This window comes from Petromyzon marinus, chromosome 21 (genome assembly GCF_048934315.1).
Source record: "Petromyzon marinus isolate PM22_M1 ecotype Great Lakes invasive population chromosome 21, UKy_Petmar_22M1.pri1.0, whole genome shotgun sequence".
NCBI classification, from domain to species: Eukaryota; Metazoa; Chordata; class Hyperoartia; order Petromyzontiformes; family Petromyzontidae; genus Petromyzon; species Petromyzon marinus.
Window position 1 is genome coordinate 11421967 of NC_133687.1, and position 19444 is coordinate 11441410.

At 45.4% G+C, this 19444-nt stretch overlaps 1 protein-coding gene across 1 annotated transcript; it reads left to right on the forward strand.

The window, feature by feature from the left end:
* The first annotated feature begins 5216 nt into the window (after positions 1 to 5216).
* On the forward strand, positions 5217 to 19220 carry LOC116944399 (ferritin heavy chain, oocyte isoform-like). The gene is made up of 4 exons (XM_032957985.2): positions 5217 to 5503; positions 9971 to 10117; positions 13733 to 13858; positions 15066 to 19220. Exons 1-4 carry the CDS (start codon positions 5405 to 5407, stop codon positions 15216 to 15218), a joined length of 525 nt encoding a protein of 174 aa, XP_032813876.1. The 5' UTR covers positions 5217 to 5404; the 3' UTR covers positions 15219 to 19220.
* Positions 19221 to 19444: the final 224 nt, after the last annotated feature.

Sequence of the window (19444 nt, forward strand, 5' to 3'; positions counted from 1 at the left end):
GTCTCCCCCTAGGCTAAAGAAAAAACTGCGCCCCGAGACCTTTGTGCACGTTACGGGCGCATAACAACTGCAAGTCGTAGTACGAGTGCCGAAATGGAAAGCCTGCCCTTGAACTTTAAATGATCTTGTTTTATCATTAACTAAGCTTGAAACTCGCGTCAGCCAGCATTGTAATGCGCAGCCTAGGAACAGACGATACAAGAGAAACGTGTTTTATTGGCTTGTCTTCCCTCGAGGATGTTTAAAGTGCTCGGTTTATTAAAGTACAGTTGTGATTAAAGTCTTTATGTGGCATGAAGCTTGTGCACCCTCAGTTTAAGCTGTGAGTAATTGTCCAAATACAAATAAAAACTTTCCCAGCTCGAACCACTTTGATTGCGTCTGCTTCAGTTAGCGTCTTAGGTTTGCCGGTGTTGGTAGCACGGTGGCAATGAAATTGCTCGTGCCGCACAGCAAGGAATATGCCCACGTTCAATTCCTGCCTCGGGCTCCTGTCTCTGTGGAGCTTGTATTTTCTCTCCCCCTGTTCTGCATGGATTTCCTCTGGAATCGCCGGTTACCTCTCGTCGCTATAAACGGTACAAATGCCCCCCCTCCTCTTTTCCGAACATAGATGGACTCAATAAAGAATTAAGCTTTCGTGACTGCATAAATTACTCATTGGTTTCGATTTAAAGCTTTCGTGACTGCAAGGATTCATCTTCTTTGGTTCTTTCGGTAAAGTCACGTAGAATGAGAATAAAATAAAATAAATTCTCACGACGTTTCGGCCACAACACAAGCAGCCTTCAGCTGAAAGAACAACTGTCGGGACGACAGCGCTTCAATTAACGCTGCTAAGATTCGCAGCGTCTTTTTAAGCTTGGTGAGAGGCGCGGCGAGCCTTGACAGAGGAGTTTACATCAGCAGAGGTTAGTGTAAATGCGGTTGGTATTACGTTAGAGTCGCGGCATCTCTTCAGAAAGGTGAGAGACTCGATTAGTTGAGCCTTCTTATCCCGGAGTCTGTTGAATGATCTTAATGTGTGGAATCCTCGTAGAGGCGGTTAAATTTCGATTTAAAGCTTTCGTGACTGCAAGGATTCATCTTCTTTGGTTCTTTCGGTAAAGTCGCGTAGAATGAGAATAAAATAATAACAATGACAATAAAATTCTCACGAAACGTGCAGTTTAACGCTTTTTATGTGTTGCGTTGATGTCACCCTATGTGCTATTTGTTTTTTACTCCTGATGAAGATCGCTTGTGTTGCGGTCGTAACGTCGTGATTGATTTATTATAATATAATTTTAAAATATTTCTACATACGTGACTTTACCGAAAAAAAACGATGAGTAATAGATGAACTCATCCATCTGAACAACTGCCAAATCGCTGTCCGTGGTGCTAACGTTAAGAAAAAACGCCACTTTTTTTTCAAATGTTCTTGCTGTGGTTTTCGCACCTGATGATGATTGCTTGTGTTGCAGTCGAAACGTGAGAATTTTATTTTATATTTTTATTATTTTGTTTCCCTTCTGCGTGACTTTACCGAAAGAACCAAGATTATGAATCCCCGCAGTCACGAAAGCTTTCAATCAAAATTTAGTACAAATTTCATTGGTGATGGCCAAATATTCCGATGTGACAGGACCCTCCTGATAAGGTATTGGGGTTGTGTGTAGCTTTTCTTGTTCAATGAGCAAATTAGGTTTGTGGTTTATTCATTTGCAGTGTTAATTCACGACAGAATAGTAATTTGTGATGGAGTGACATTAACACCGGAGCACTTGCGTCGACATTTTAATGACAAACATTGTTTAACACACAGGCCTTTTGACTTAAAACAGACAAAATAAGCCAGCGGACAATATCATCTTCATATCTGTTCCGCCGCATCAACACTTGCAAGTGTGTATTATTTGGGTCTTTCGGTAAATTCACGTTGATAGGTTCAAATAAAATAAAAATAAACTACGACGTTTCGATCGCAACACAAGCGGTCGTCCTTTTGCGTTGCGATCGAAACGTAGCTTTTTTGTTATTTTGTGTTATTTTCTTTGAACCTATCTACGTGACTTTATTGAAAGACCCAAAGAATATTAATTCCTGCAGTCACGAAAGCGTTAAGTCAACCTGCAAGTGTTTTTACACATCCGTGTCAAACACAAGGCCACTCCGGGCAGTTGTTGAGCCCGGCAAGCATTGCTCCCACGGGCTGCTGTTGTGGACTAGTGCGAGGTCGAGAAGACGACAAGAGTGGCCCGCTACCGCAGCACGCCAACTCCTTAAGAAGAGGCCAGGGGTTGGTGGGTCCGCGGAGAGATTTGTGACGCTCCCGGTCTCGCTGGGTTGCGGCGTTGTGGCGGCAAGTACATCAAGTGGGTTCGTGACGGCGTCTGTGCTGCCGAGCTGCTCGAGTTTCCATCCCCTCGGACATGGCGGAGTGGGCTTCAGATTCCTCCCACGGATTTTAAGATGCACGTCACCCCACCACCACCCCTGTATTTTTAAAGCGAGACTTGGGGGGTGCGTCTCGTAAATCTGCCAGCTGTGGCTGTGAGTGACCGGATCTGTACAACTTTATTGACATTGGGCACGTGTAAGGGAAACAATAAAATAATACAAATATAAAACAATAAAATTCTCACGACGTTTCGACTGCAACACAAGCAATCATCATCAAGTGTGAAAACCACAACAAGAAAATTTGAAAATAGTGGCGGTTATTTTTAACGTTAGCACCACGGAGAGAGTTTGTTCAGATGGACGAGTCCGTCTATATTCTTAGTTTTTTCGGTAAAGTCACGTTGAAGAGAAACAACAGAATAACAAAATATATATAAAACAATAAAAAATTCTCACGACGTTTCGACCATAACTCAAACGGTCATCATCAGGTGTGTCGGTTTGCATAAATGTATTTTTAAAACGGCATATTTATTTATTTAAAAAAAAAACGTTTGCGTCACGCGCAGCGATTGGCAGTTTGCCCAGGACTAGTCCATCTATTTTTTGAAAAGAGGAGGGGGGAGACGAAATTTTTTTTATGTATGCTGTCTGAAAGCCACTGTAAGCGTGAACAATCAATCAAGAACTGAAATGATTTATCAAATCTTTCCAATGATTGCTAAGATAGAATCCATCTTCTCGGTTGAAATTGTCTCTGTGCTTGTATATGTGGATAGCCTCATGAACGAATCTCTCATGGAAGCCAGATGGCTTACAAAGAACCTCCGTCTTGGAAAAGTCAATGGCATGTGAGCCTACTGAATTAGAACAATGATCTGCTACGGCCGAGGTGTTGGTCCTACCGTGTTTAAGGTCTGCTTTATGTTCACGAATGCGGTCCGAGATATGGCGTTTGGTTTCTCCAATGTAACTACTACCACAGAGGCAACTTAGTTTGTAGACACCAGGGTATTGTATGTCCGGAATCACATCTTTTACAGACGGAACCAGATCACGGATTTTATGTAATGTGTTGAAACGGACCTGGATCTTGTGTTTATTCAAGATTTTGGAGATCTTTTTTGTGATCCCAGCAATGTAGGGTAAAGTGATGGTTTTGAAAGGCTCCTCAAGAGGGTTCTTCTTCATGGTTTGAGTGATAGCTTTGCGGATTGTATAGTCGGAGTAACCATTAGCCCTAAGAGCTTGGTGTACGTGCTTGAGTTCACTGCTTATGTGTTCCTGGTCGGATATGCATTGGGCTCTATGATACAGAGTCTTGATGAGAGAATTCTTCTGGCTTCCATGAGAGATTCGTTCATGAGGCTATCCACATATACAAGCACAGAGACAATTTCAACCGAGAAGATGGATTCTATCTTAGCAATCATTGGAAAGATTTGATAAATCATTTCAGTTCTTGATTGATTGTTCACGCTTACAGTGGCTTTCAGACAGCATACATAAAAAAAAAATTTCGTCTCCCCCCTCCTCTTTTCAAAAAATAGATGGACTAGTCCTGGGCAAACTGCCAATCGCTGCGCGTGACGCAAACGTTATATTTTTTAAATATATAAATAAATAAATATGCCGGTTTTCAAAATAAATTTATGCAAACCGACACACCTGATGATGACCGTTTGAGTTATGGTCGAAACGTCGTGAGAATTTTTTATTGTTTTATATATATTTTGTTATTCTGTTGTTTCTCTTCAACGTGACTTTACCGAAAAAACTAAGAATATGAATTACTGCAGTCACGAAAGCTTTAAATCAAAATTGAGTCCGTCTATGTTCGGAAAAGAGGAGGGGGGAGACGAAAAATAATGGATGCGGTCTGAAAGCCACCTTAAGCGTGATCAATCAATTAAGACCCGAAATAGTTTATCAAATTCTAGCTGAGCAATCATTGGAAGGATTTGATAAACCATTTCGGGTCTTAATTGATTGATCACGCTTAAGGTGGCTTTCAGACCGTATCCATTATTTTTCGTCTCCCCCCTCCTCTTTTCCGAACATAGATGGACTCGTCCATCTGAACAAACTGTCAAATCTCTCCGTGGTGCTAACGTAAAAAAAACCGCCACTTTTTTAAAATTTTCTTGTTGTGGTTTTCACACCTGATGATGATTGCTTGTGTTGCAGTCGAAACGTCGTGAGAATTTTATTGTTTTATATCTTTATTATTTTATTGTTTCCCTTCTACGTGGCTTTACCGAAAGAACCAAGAATATTGGGCACGTGCTTGCTGCACGTGGATCTGCATTGCGCAATACTATTCCAGAAGAAGCAGAACGTGTAGAAAAAAAACACGGACATCCAGATTAAGCAAGAGCCCAATAAGTCTTCCAGAAGATATCTTCCAGAAGAGGAATTTTCTACAAAATATTGAAACATTCAAGGATGGGAAGATATCTTCCAGAAGGGAAATTTATCTTCCAAAAGAGGAATATATCTTCCATAGAAGGAAGATATCTTCCCGAAATTTACAAACATTACACAAGTGTGGGATGTTCCAGAAAGAAAGGAAAGATATCTTCCGGAAGGGGAGAATATTAACTTCCAGAAAAGGAATATTTCTTCCGTAAGGGGGGGGGGGGGGAAAGGAGGTTACTTCTTCAAGAAAAAAAAATATATAACATCCAGAAATTGAATATATCTTCCAAAAAGTGGCATACGTCTTCCATAAAAAGTGAATCTATCTTCCGGAAGAATAAGAGGATGTGGAGACGTTTCGTACGACGACGAAACGTCTTCCGGAAGAGGAGCGTGCGTCCCTTCCTAAAACGGAAGACGTCTTCCAGAAGAGTCTAGCGGGGCAGCGTTGCACACTGAGGCAGCAGCAGCACGAGGCGTGTTGTGTATCTTCTTGTCGCCTTCCGTGGTCTTCACCTCTCGCATAGTCCTTTCGTTGGCTCGTCGCCTCTCGTTGTCCACCACCCCCGAGGAGCAGAAAGACGATCGAACTCGCTCGGCAATGTCGCTCGTTCGTCAGAATTTCAGTGAGGAGTGCGAGGCGGCCATCAACCGCCAGATCAACCAGGAGCTCTATGCCTCGTACGTGTATCTGTCAATGGTGAGACGCGGGGTTTTTGTTATTAATTCATTTTTTAAAAAATATATATACGTTTGTTTTAACAACGCAATGGTTTCTCGATTGTCCTTTTTTCACGAAAGATGTGTTTGTGTGTGTGTTTTAGTCACTTTGTTTTGTAACGTGTCGCAGTTGTTAACGGGGGGGGTGGTCCGTTGCTTCTTCAGTGATTTGTCGCTGGCTGAGGTAAATACATTTTTTGCGAACTTTTTTGTTGTTGCGAAAATGTAACGGGTTTTGTCACGATAAAAGTATTCATGTTGCGAGGGAAATGTTGGCGTTAAGCAAACGACAAAAAACACCACAGCCAGAAAACGTTTAAAATATGTGCAGTACCGTGTATACTGTAGCAGTGTACGTTATGCGAGAAGCCAGGAATTGTAACGTAAATAAAACCACTTTTTAAATCTTTCCCGGAGATATTTTTTAAAAAATGTTTAAATTAATAGAACATAACGCGACCAACATGTAAAACGATCGCGTTTAACCTCGTAAAACTAAGTGCATATACCGCAATTACACAATGATTACCCTTTCCTATAACTTTGCACTCCTATCGGTTTCTTTTTAGTTATATATTTTTTTCTGTAAAAACAAAAAGAGCTTGATGGCTCATCGAATTTCTCCGGAATAAGTCAATTTATAAAATTATTCAGTTGTGGAAAAAAACAACTCCCTCTAATCTGGCAAGAGACTTTATCTTTGGTTATTTCGGTAAAGTCACGTAGGTATAAAATAAATCACGACGTTTCGATTGCAACACAAGCAATCATCATCAGGTGGGGAAAACCCACAGCAATGGGAGGGAAACGAATCACGAAAAGCTTCAAATCTAGATTTGGCAAGAGACTGGGCGTCAATTCCAGGCCAACGTGGCCCAGATGTTGCGATCGAAGGGGTGAAGGCGCTTGCTGATACACACAAGCTCCCTTACACAATCGGCATATTTATACCGGAGGAATCCGATGCGCTATAACGGTCTTTGTTCGTGGCGGGTAAAGCACGTTACAACAAACGGTACAAAAAAAACATGATCGTAGTGCAAAGTACGGAAAAAAGGTAAATAAATCACCCAAACGCATACCAATAACATTCTACCAGACCACTGAGGTGTTAACATATATTTCTATTTAAAGCTTTCGTGACTGCAGGGATTCATATTCTTGGTTCTTTCGGTAAAGTCACCACGTAGAAGGGGAAAAAAAATAAAACAATAAAATAAATCACGACGTTTCGATTGCAACACAAGCAATCATCATCAGATGTGAAAACCACAGCAATATATTTTTGAATAAAGTGGCGGTTTATTCTTAACACGTTAGAACGATATATTGTTGGTTCTTTCGGTAAGTCACGTAGAAAAAAGTGGCGGTTTATTCTGAACGTGTTAAGAAGTCACGTAGAAAAAAGTGGCGGTTTATTCTTAACACGTTAAGAAAAAGTGGCGGTTTATTCTTAACGTGTTAAGAAGAAAAAGTGGCGGTTTATTCTTAACGTGTTAAGAAGAAAAAGTGGCGGTTTATTCTTAACGTGTTAAGAAGAAAAAGTGGCGGTTTATTCTTAACGTGTTAAGAATAAACCGCCACTTTTTTATATGTGACTTGACCGAAAGAACCAAGAATATATCGTTCTAACGTTCACAAATGATAATAGCTCAACAAAGTGGCCCATTATTTGGACATTTGATAGAAGCAAAATAATTCATATAAATAGTCTCAACGCGTGTTTCTTAAACGTGGCGGTAAGAACCGGAGAGAAAAATTCCACGCGACCACAGGGAGAGAGAGAGAGACGCAGACTACTCCAAATAAACTGCAAATATCCTACAAATAAACTACAAATATACAGCAGCAGGGGTCAGGATCGAATCCCCGACCTCCTGCATACCAGGCGAGGTAGTTAACATCTAGCCACCGTGATGATAACAATGAGAGAAAGACGCAAACTTCAAATATACAGCAGCAGGTGTCATTGTCGGGATCGAATTCCCGACCTCCTGCACACCAGGCGAGGTAGTTAACATTTAGCCACCGTGGTGTCCCTTAAATAGAGCAGTGGTTCTTAACCTTTATTGCAGCCTTGCACGTCTTTGGTTGTCAATGGTAATTTTCTTTTTAGTTTTGATGAAGTTAATTCGTATTTACGTGCCCGTGCTTAATTTGTGTTTCCGAATAATTATTAATTTACCTTCTAAAAAAAATCTGGCCACGTCTCGCACCCCCGCAAGATTAAGAACCACTGCACTAGAGGGAGAGCTCTGCAGAAAAAGCCCCTTCAAATAGAGGGTTTATTTTGTTGTTGTTTTAACACGTAGTATTAGTAGGCTTTCGCGACCAATATTATCAATGATAGAGGGGGTTTTTTTGTTAGATCGCGTGCATATAAATGTTTCGTTAAACCCGCCACCAGACAACCATAGCCAATTAGGTTTGTCATGTAAATAAAACGTGGAGAAATCATGTTTCAGTCTTATTTTCCACGCCGGAGATGCTTCATGTAAGAAAATCTGTGTCAGAACTCCATTCCGTATCTCCACCTGTAAACATGTTAGCGTTTTACAGGAAAGAACGTCACTATTTTGCAATTTGGAACAGACGAACTCACCGTGCTGTTCAGTGGCCGATCCAGCCCCCACCCATGCGCCTCCCTTCCACTCTCCATTGGTCGCGGCGCAGTGCGGCAGCAGACGACCATCAGCCCCCACCACCGGCCCTCACAACTCTCTCGTTCCGCATGCTCATTTGGGCAAACGGTGTGCCGCGAATATCTAGCGAGTTCGAGGGTGTGAGAACCGTGGAATTAAATAGGTTAAGAAGTTAATGGGACCTTTTTGCCAGCCTCACTGTATGAAAAATAAGAATAGTTTTTTTACCCTTTCTGGCAGTGCAACAGGAGGTGTTAAGATGTTCTATATCAAAGAGGTACCTTTTGCGAGGAATCAAGTCTGCATTAACCACACGTACTTGTTTGTATGTTCACCACAAGTGCGTGTGGTGAATGCATACATGATTCCTTGTAAAAGGTTTCTATTTGGTGTTTGAACATCTTAACACAAACTGTTTTATTGCCAGAAAGGGTACAACCTATTATTTTTCATAGGTGGAGAAGAGTTCACGGCTCTGTCATCATTCTAGTGTCAATTTGTCACCAAATTTGTGAGAGTTTATAGAGGTGCTGGAGAGGTTGGCATGGAATGTTGATATTCTCACATTCTTCAATGAATGGTACGTTTTTATTCGGTATAGGATTACCATCATGGACCATTGTCTACTGCTGGCGGCAGGGTGTTGCAGTGGTAATGCTCATGCCTCACAGTAAGAAGTGCCTGGGCTCGATTCCCCACTCGGGTGTATTGCTGTGTGGTGTTTTATGTTTTCCCCCTGTTCTGCATAGGTTCACTCTGGGCTTTCGGGTTTCCTCGCATATGCTAAAACAGACATACAATGTAACTGGTATTGGGCAAAACATTTCATTGCTGAAACATTACCTGCAGATTACGCAATTGGAATCACACAACAACAGCATCGGAGCTCTACTGCAAAATACTTGGCAGGACTCTACTGAAAGAGAGTCGTTTGACTCAGCAAGGCTTGCCTGGGTCATCAACATGGTGGCGCGATGTTAAATACCTCGCCTGGTATACAGGAGGTCGTCGGTTTGATCCCAACCCTGACGCCTATATATTTGGAGTCTGCTTGTCTCTCCCCATGGTCACGTGGATTTTTCTCCGGGTCCTCCGTTTTTTCTCTCATTTAGAAACGCGCGTTTAGAGTGCTTGGCTGCTATAAATGTCCACGTCATAAGTCACTTCGCTGACCTATCAATTGTGGCCAGGTCGCTTCTTAAAAAAAGAGCTATGAAGCTTAGTGGGCCTTACCTGGTAAAATAAAAGTATTAGTAACGAAGGCCTTGCCACCTTGTGTCGGTCTTGGAGATTTGTATTAACCTTCATGCAATGATAGGGACTGGGGGGGGAGAAGCTGGAGCTGTCGCAGATATCGGCCAGTTCTATAAGTAAACTCGGGTTGCCTGTTTCCTAGGATGATACATATTATTTATTTTGATGTTTTCATTTTTCTCGTTTACCCAGAAAAGCCTCGCTGAGTCTCAAGACTTTTTCAAGAGGGGAGAGGGGGTGTCCTGCGAAGTTTTTTTGTGCGATTGCCCAATTGAGTAAATTTGCAAGTCGTTTTCAAACAGAACAAACGAAAAATCAGCACAAATGAGGCGGCAAAAATTAGATGAAAAAGACTCGATTCTTAAATCGAATCTCGTCGCCTTGACACATCACTCTGGCATGGACAGTGAATCGTGGCTTGCCCCATGAGGATCTGCAGGCAGTTGTCGATTACCTGGGGTAATGGAATATGTGGGGTGGCTCCTCTCCCTCCTCTCCTCTGCCCCCACCTCATCACCATCGTCATCCTGCCCCCTTATGCGGGTGCGTAGGCCTTCTACTTTGACCGTGATGACGTGGCGCTGAAGCACCTGTCCAAGTTCTTCCGCGAGCAGTCCCTGGAGGAGCGCGGCCACGCCGAGAAGCTCATGGGCTACCAGAACAGACGCGGAGGACGCATCTTCCTGCAGGATGTGCAGGTGAAATCCCCCCCCCCACCGCCATCACTGCCGCAGTGGCGAGATGTTAAATTCCTCGCCCGGTATACAGGAGGTCGTGAGTTAGGTCTCGACCCTGACGCCTGTGTATTTTTGTCGTTTGCATGTTCTCCTGGTTGCGTGGATTTTTCTCCGGGTCCTCTGGTTTTTCCCTCCACATTTAGAGTATTTTACTGATGTAAATTTCCACATGATAAGCTACTTCATTGGGCTATCGTTTGTGGCCAGGTCGCTTCTGAAAAAGAGCTGTACAGCTCGGTGGTCCTTACCTGGGGGAAGCGTGGCGTCTTAAGATTGATGTTGCCAGGAGGCCAGATTGTAGCGACCGCTGAGTAAGCAGGCACGAGAGTTGAGAGTACTGCAAATGGCAGTTACGTGATTTCGCGTCCACCGTATTCTGTGGATTGTAATCCACAGTAATTTCCCCCCCTGTATTTAAAAGCAAAATCTGGGCTGTGTGGGTATGTGTGTAACTCTGTGTGTAAGCTGGCACGGGGAGCAGCGGTAGGGTAGCAGAGTAGCACGCTGTGAACCCAGCGGCCCAAGTTCAATTCCCGCTCACGGCCAACACCAGTGACGATTATCTGAACTGGTCTAGGGGGCCTCCCCTAGGTCGACTCAGCCTCAAATGAGTACTTGTGCGGTGTGTAAACATCGCCACTAGGGAGACAGAGGCGGCCGAGTGTGATGTTGGCCACCCAAACACCTTGTGTGCCGTGCCGGCCTTCATCGGTGCTCGCTAACAGCACTTGCCCCAACAGTCTGTTAAAGGCTATATGGGGGATCTTTGTATCTGTGTGTGTAGCTGCACGATCTGTAGCTGTGAATGCATCTCTGTGTATCTCTTGTGTGGATCTCTGTGCTGTCACATACGCCTGATCAGGATGATTGGGTGTCATGCTGTAAGAGATGGGAACTATCTCGGTAGCGCGGTCCCTAATCGCTATTTTATTCTATCAAAAATTTTACTTTTAGCGCCACATCAATTACCAACCTTGGGGGAAAGAATGGTGATCCGATCGTTTGACCCCCAGGGACAAGTTGCAGGCTTGCTGAGCATTTCTGTGCGTTCTTGAGGAGGGAGGTAAACTCTGCTGGGGTTTGTCGTGCCTAAAATATTTGTGAGTGGCTGCCTGAGGTTGTACCTGTTGAGGAGGTATGAAGGGCGATCAGGAGCCTGCAACCAGGTAAAGTGGCAGGCAGGGATGACCTCTCAATTGAACCACTTGAGGGAGGGTGGTGATTGCACAACCGTCTAGTCCACAGGACAGATTTCACAAGATTGGAAGGATCCCCCACACTAATTTAAACAAGTATTGGGCATCTCCCTTCTTCATGTGAGGCTGGGACATCGCTTAGCAAGGATAATTATATAAGTATAATTATTCAACAACTTGCCCCCTTGCCAGGCATGTCGAGGCTTGTGGAGTGCCAATGTGGTTTCAAAACAGCACAAATGCCATATTCTCTGTGTGTCTGCTACAGCACCGGTGTAGCGAATTTCAACAGGACCTACAGGCAGTCCCCGAGTTACGGAAGACCCGTCTTGCGGAAATCCGACTTTACGGAAATGCTCCCATAAATCATGCAAAAAAAAACCATCTATATGCGGAAATGTTTGCATTAGTTACTTAAGCGCAAATAGTGCAGCGCGGTGAGGTTGCGGATGAATACCACGGAGTGAGCGCTGAGGCGGGCCGCCTTATACAAGGCATAGCCTTACGCTGCCTTCACCGAGCCGAGCTTCACTAGGATTAAGGTAAATATAATTGTTTGTAGCGTTACGTAATTCTTTTCTGCAAAGTATGTACTGTGTGTGTTTGTATGTGTTTGTATGTGTGTGCGCGTGTGTGTACAGGTGTGTGTGTCTTTGTATGTATGTTGGGAGTGGGAGTGTAGTGGTTAGCGCGCTGCGCTATAAACCTGGCGACCAAAATTCGTTTCCCGCTCATGGCCAATACCAGTGACGATTATCTAAACCGGTCACGGGCCTCCCCTAGGTCGACTCGGCCTCAAATGAGTACCTGGTGTGGTGGGTAAACATCGCCACTAAGGAGGCAAAGGCGGACGGGCGTGGTGCTGGCCACCCGTGCCGACCTTCATAGGTGTTCGCTCACAGTACCTGCCCCAACAGTCTGTGCAGGCTATATGGGGGATCTTTGTATGTATATGGTAATTTCTGCACACTCAGAGGAGGAGTTAGAGGCGTTGCTGCTGAACCTGGAGTGTGCCACTAAGAGGTGGAGTCTTACCATCGGCCCCACCAAAACTAAGCACCTGCCTGGGTATTTTGTGCCACCAAACACTCCACCCCTCAGTTCTCCATAGGTGATGGAGCAGTTGTGGAGAGAGTGAAGAGTTTCCCATACATGGTCTCACTCCGAATCAGTCGGGCGGTATTATATTTTCATCGCCTGAGCAATGCTGTGTGGAAGCTACCCAGTCTGTCGTTCCACTCGAAGCTTCGGGTCTTCTTGGCCATAGTCATGCCCTCCCTTCTCTATGTTTGTGAAACGTGGACCCCTCTAATGGAACATCTGCGCCTACGATCCATCCTGGGTTTAACCAGGATGGATCTGGACACATTGCCATCAATGAGCTCCTCTGGCAGGCAAGGCTGCGTTGGCTGGGTCACGTAGCCCGCATGCCTAGCCACTGCATGCCCAAGCAGCTTCCGTTTGGCCTCATAGAGGGGGCTAAATGGGCACAACATGAGCTAGAGAAGAGATGGACTGATGCGCTACGGGAGGATGTGGTGCTGAGTTGACTTTTCGATGACTGGTACCAGCGGTGTCAATATCGGCCTCTATGGAAGAGGCTCGTTAAGGACGCTATTGGGCAATTGGAGGCAGTCGCCCTCCAACAACAACGGAGGGCGGAGGAGCGACGCTCACAACAACGAGCGGATCTCCGGGTGGCTAAAGCACAGAAAGTTGGCACAGTAGGGGGCACAGGTGGTGCATCAGCCACTCATCTCAGTCGACCCGTGGCACCTGGGTCTGCCCCGTGACCTCCTGCCAGCGGGCGTTCGACACTTCACTTGGCCTCAAGGTGCACATAGCCTGGCACAAGCGTCGTGATGACGTCACTGCCACTTAGTGGCGAATGCCGGTTGTTGTTGTGTGTAGACGAGCCAACTCCACCTTGGTATTTGTGTGTATGTATGTATGTGAAGTCTAGGCCGAGCCAAATGCATGGTAAACATTCGGAAGTGACTGCTTTCTGTAAAAAAAAAAATATTTAAATCAGCAATTGGATACTGTATATGTACCATTAGTTTAATAGTGTTAATGAGTAGTGTTAGGATAGATATTTGTTCAAATGAAAGTATCTTAAAAAGTGCAGAGCGTATGTACAGCGATACGATACAGGTCGCGATAGAAAACAGAAAATAGCGCGATACAGTACTGAGAGAAGACGGTAGGGGAGGTAGAACTGTTTCCGGATATGGGATGTTATCTTGATTTTGGGGGGAAATTGTTCAGTTTCCGACATACGGAAAATTCGGGTTACGGATATTTCTCGCCTGCATATCTGTGCGTACCTCTGTGTGTATCTGTACATCTCGTGTGTTATGTTATCTCTGTGTGCTCACAGAAGCCGGAGCGGGACGAGTGGGGTAACGCTCTGGAGGCGTTGACGCTGGCGCTGCAGCTGGAGAAGAACGTGAACCAGGCCCTGCTGGAGCTGCACGCCCTCGCCACCGAGCACAACGACCCTCAAGTACTCACTTAAACCCATACACCCCTCGCTCGCTCGCTCGCTCACTCACTCGCTCACTCAAACCCATACACCCCTCACTCGCCCACTCGCACACCCACTGGCTGGCACGCCGTCTCTGGATGCCTCCCAACAGCCCCTCCACCCTCCTTCAGAGATCCGCACGGCCACTCATGCTCGGGTTCCCCCTCACTCACACACTGTCTCATGACCCTGGTCTTGTGCAGTACACAGTTGGTTCACTGTCATCAATCTTCGGTTATGATCAATCCACTGCTGGATGAAGGCCTCACCAAATCATCGCCGTCTCGCACAGTTCTGCAAAATTTGATTGGGGCGAGACCCTGATTTTTCATTGTGAAATGTTTCTCTTCTGGAAGTTGCCACTAGATGGCAGCAGCACATACATCATCGCGTGTGTGTATGTTTGGATTGGAGTGGTCGGGTAGCAGTTAGCTCACTGCACTACGAATCCAGAGAACTGAGTTCGATTTCCGCTCACAACCAACATCAGTGGCGATTATCTGAACTGGTCATAGGCCTCCCCCTAGGTCGACTCAGCCTCAAATGAGTACCTAATGCGGTGTGCAAACATCGCTACTAGGGAGACAAGGCGGTCGGGCGTGGTGCTAGCCACCCACCCCCTTGTGTGCCGTGCCGGCCTTCATAAGTGCTACTCGCTAACAGCACTTGCCCCAACAGTCTGTTAAGGTTATTCGGGGGATCTTTGTCTTCGTTTTTGTGTGGCCCAAAAGTCTTTGTGGCCTGATAAAACAAAACCTGCATTGCCCCTCCTGACCATCAGAGGACCACAGAAGGAGAGCATCATCGTCGTATTCCACATGCACACCATGAAACGTGAAAGGGCGAATCACTGTAATGCCCATATTCTTAGCCGCGGTCCCGCCTCAGGCTTAGGCTCCGGCTCAAGTGAGGAGGCTCAGTGCCGTGCTTAACTCGCGCCGGGCTCCCGAGCATGGCTCCAGCCGTGCTCGGTATTTTCCATGAGTCTAGCCTGAGCCAAGCCCCGGCCTGGCGGCTCACTCGCCCGCGCGTTCTTCGGAAGCAGCAGAGCTGTCTGACACACCTGAGCTGAGCCGCCTCGGAGGTCGGGCCGGATCCGAGCCACGACCGAGATCACGGCCCGTGCCGTACGTGCCGAGTGCTGACCGCCTCATCGACGCGTCCTCCGTTTTCCCCCACCCCACAGCTGTGCGACTTCCTGGACTCCCACTACCTGGAGGAGCAGGTGGAGTCCATCAAGAACATCGCCGACCACATCACGAGCCTCAAGAAGATGGGCGTGCCTCAGTCCGGCATGGGAGAGTTCCTCTTTGACAAGTTGACCCTGGGCAGCGATTAAATGGGTTGTCAGAGGGGATCAGAGGTGGGCAGTACGGGCAGTATCCTCCGCCCCCACCCCCTCCCCCCCGCTAGCCTCCCTTGGTCAGCAGCTTTTCAAAGGCGCGCCGTTACCGCACGTGTAGAATTGTAGCGTACTTTAATGAATCCCACCGAGCGTGCAGGTAGTTTCCATTAGACGGCAATTGACGCACAGAGTCGTCGACTAGCGATCGCTTTGTTCTGTGTAAGAATAGACCGTGCAAGAATAGACTGCGTGTAAGAATAGACTGTGTACAATTTATCCAAATTTTGCATTCATTGCTTTTATACTAATGGCGCACACGAAGCAATATACACAAACGAGGCAGATGCGACGAGAAACGACACGATCGGCGATGAAAACGAACCGAGCCAGAATAGCTTCTTGAATGGAGTCGCGACTGTTCACCGCATCGTCGCGTGGGTGAACCGGCAGCACGCCTCGTCGATTTCCAGTTATTCTCTGCGGTCCTCTTATTTCATATGGCGTTCGAAAAAAGCAACAGGCTACACTTGTTATTTTAATATTGTCAGGCTGTCCTATGGGTAGATGAGTGGAGTCCAATTTGTTCCACCAGAATGTGCTTTGCGTTTGGCGGTCGTCACTCGCTCGCCTGATGGAGCCCACTGATGTTCCATTTATGGAGGGAAATGTCACCGCATCTTCTTCCGGTCCACCTGCTCGCTTGCAGTTGCACGTTGCCTACAAGCAGCCCTGACGGACACACACCTGGGTCTGCGTGTACCCTTGGCCGTGCTATTCCTGCCGAGGCTTACAGCGTGCACCGAATTACAGGTGACAAGCCAGGTATATAAAGCGATGGCTCTTTTGTTTTGTGCGGTCATTGTGGTGACGCGTGCCAAGACCACGAACGCTACTACAGTTGAGAAACCCGCATCGCTCGGCGGCGGGGGGGGGGAAGGCCATATTCACACCGAAGGAGTTGGCGGGGTGCTGGACTCGATGTCTGCAACGGCCACTGTGAGTGGATGTCTGCCAGCTAACCCGACCACGTAGCGTGGTTCCTCCGGACTTGCGAATGAAGTTGTTGCCCGTGAGCAGAAATGAAAAAGAAAAAAAGATCCATCCCCTTATTCGTCAAAACGATTTGGCTTAAGTTTAACACGTAGGCTTTCGCGACCAATTCTCATCCATGTGTCGGGTGGTGGTGGGTTTAAAGACATTTATATATTTACGCGATCTAACCCAAAACAACCTCTTATGGATTTGTCTTAAATTCAGGAAAAGGGCGCTCTCTTGTTAATTATTTCCAACAGACACGTTATGTGGCACGGGCCAGCGGGGACTCCTTCCTAGATGCAATGGAAACAAAGCCTCACCCGCTCTACCCTTCCTTGGACACTCGTGGTGTCACGGATAAGAGGAGCGGTTGGGTAACTGGGATAAAACAAAAAATCCGTCTTTGTTTCACTTTGCCCTTTAACTGGAACTCTTATTGGCTATCCAGATTTTAATTAGAGACATGTTTATATATATATACAGGTAGTCCTCTACTTACAATGGAGATGCGTTACGACGACCCCATTGTAAGTCAAAAAACCATCTGCTATGAAACTTTTAACATGCATTGAACGTATCGTATCGTGGTAACCCTAAAATGAAATCGCTAAGGCTACGTATCAACGTACAGTATCGTACCTCGTACGCTGCTGCGTTTGCCTGCCGTTCGAAATTTAAAATATTTTTCAATTTTGTCGTATCGCCATTGTAAGATCGAAATATCGTAAGTCGGACCATCGTAACTCGGGGACTATCTGTATAACTTAAATCAGCCCCACACCATGTACTCATTTAAGGCTGAGTGGGCCTAAGCGAAGGCCCAAGACAGGTCACCTGGGGTTGCGGTGCAATGCACAATCCTCTACACCACTCTGGAGAATATGTAAGGACGCACACAATTATATAAACGCATATGACAGTAAATTCGTAATGTTTAATAGCTGTTGTCAAAAGAGCTTGCAGCATAACTAGTAAATACTTAATTCTCTCATAAAAAATGCAATGCCTGCCTTCACCGTCGAGCAAAGTCCCCCACCGCCCCCCACCCCTCCAATGTGTCCCACTCGCCACGACCTCTTGCCACTTGCATCCGGCGCGCTTCTCCAAAATCTAAACTGTTAAACTAAACTATTTTGTTCAAGTAAGGCCCACTGAGCTGTATAGCTGTTTTTTCAGAAGCGACCTGGTTACCACAAATGATAGCTCAACGAAGTGGCTTATCGTCGTGTGTAAATTTATAGTAGCCAAATACTACGCAAAATTGAATGTGGTCCCCCTTTTCCGTTGTGGTTCTTGCCCATCTGACGTCTTTGCTCTCGGTTGGACGTCCTCTCCTACTCCACTTCAGTTTAGACTTTGTACACCACATCCATTGTCCTGGTTTTAATGCCCTAATCTTTAGTCCTTCATTTTGTCCCCCCTCGTTACGTACAAATTCTCCTTTCCCGTTTGCTCTTTTGCGAATGTGTAACTAACTTAACAATACTCTTTGGTTCTTTCGGTAAAGTCACGTAATCATTATACCTCCTTTGCCAGTACCAAAATGTAATAATAGGGTTTTCCCCTTTTTCTGGTAACAAAACTGAAACCTTTTTACAAGGATTCGTGTGCATTAACCACAATACCTGCAGTCAAAATACAAACAAAAAACATACTATGATAATATATGCATTGTCCTTGAAACTGATTGGTCCACACCAAGGGACGGTTTTCTTTTGAGCCTCGACCCAATTGGTGCTCGAACAGATTACGCCAGAAGGTGTACAGCTCAAAGACAATGCACTATCAAAGTAATGAGGGCTCGGGGTGAGCATCTACATCATTAGACCTCCTTTGCCAGTACCAAAATGTAATAATAGGGTTTTTTCCCCTTTTTTCTGGAAACAAAACTGAAACCTTTTTACAAGAATTCATGTCTGCATTAACCACAATACCTGCAGTCAAAATGCAAACAAAAAACATACTATGATAATATATGCATTGTCCGTAAAACTGAAGCTCAAAGACAATGCACTATCAAAGTAATGAGAAAGCCGTCCCTTAGTGTGAACTAATCAGTTTCAAGGACAATGCATATAGTATGTTTTTTGTTTGCATTTTGACTGCAGGTATTGTGGTTAATGCAGACATGAATCCTTGTAAAAAGGTTTCAGTTTTGTTGCCAGAAAAAGGGGAAAAACCCTATTATTAAAAGTCGCGTAACTTTACCAAAATAACCAAAGAGTATGGATTCCTGCAGTCACGAAAGCTGCAAATCAATAACTTAACAATTTTCCAGAAACCCATTGGGGCTTAAAGATAGGCCACGAGTGACGCTAACTATCGATGTACAATCTGGCATAGCGCTCATTTGAATGCATAACGTGTATTAAATTGGCGGTCTCATAGTGCTTTGAAGTTTTCAGTTCCGAAGCAGGTTGCGGTTAGGGGCTCACGCCAAGTTTATTAAGGGCTTCCGCCAAGTGTGTTAAGGGCTTATGCCGAACCACCCTCCTAGCCGATAACTCCCCAGGGGACAGGGTACCGTGATCCCTACAACCCCGGCTAACTCGGCTCTCCCTGCCCCGGGCCGGGACTACCCCAACCTTGGCCGGTCGGGCGTAGTAGCCTCCTCTAGCCTCAGTTCAGTTCAGTTTATTTTGGTATAGTCCTGTGAGCCATCCGGCTCTTGAATTGGGTGCAACCACAACAAACAAAAAAACACGAACAAGAAAAACATCTTAAAGTGACTATGTGACTGCAAACAGAAAATCCATGAAAAACATAGCAAAAATATTCTTGATAAAAGCACCGTACACCAACGCTGTGTGCAAAGAATCCCAGTGGGATGCAAGTCAAACAACAACCACAAAAACTTAGATAAAGGCTATCAGTCTAACTCCGTACTACAACAAAACAAACATGTCCAAACCAAAAAACTTTTCCAAATCACCAAAAAATAAAGCCATAATTGCAACGTAACAGTGATCACAGGACTGACCGAATTTTTACAATAAACTACATAAATAACATGTAACACCAAACCCTAGAGCGATAGCTGGCTGCATGAGTTACTCCACAACAACAGGTATCGGTCGGAGTATCAAATTTTTCAATGCACCTTTAAGATCAGCACGCTAAATCAAAATACAGATAATACTTTGCAGCGTCATCCGGAGCGAAACATTTTATTTTATTTTACGCCA

Excerpts from the sequence above, each read along its gene's own strand:
- LOC116944399 (XM_032957985.2), top strand. The coding sequence starts at position 5,405 with ATGTCGCTCGTTCGTCAGAATTTCAGTGAGGAGTGCGAGGCGGCCATC. Across the intron at positions 5,504-9,970 it reads CGTACGTGTATCTGTCAATG|GCCTTCTACTTTGACCGTGA; the intron begins GTGAGACGCGGG and ends GCGGGTGCGTAG. Across the intron at positions 13,859-15,065 it reads CCGAGCACAACGACCCTCAA|CTGTGCGACTTCCTGGACTC; the intron begins GTACTCACTTAA and ends CCCACCCCACAG.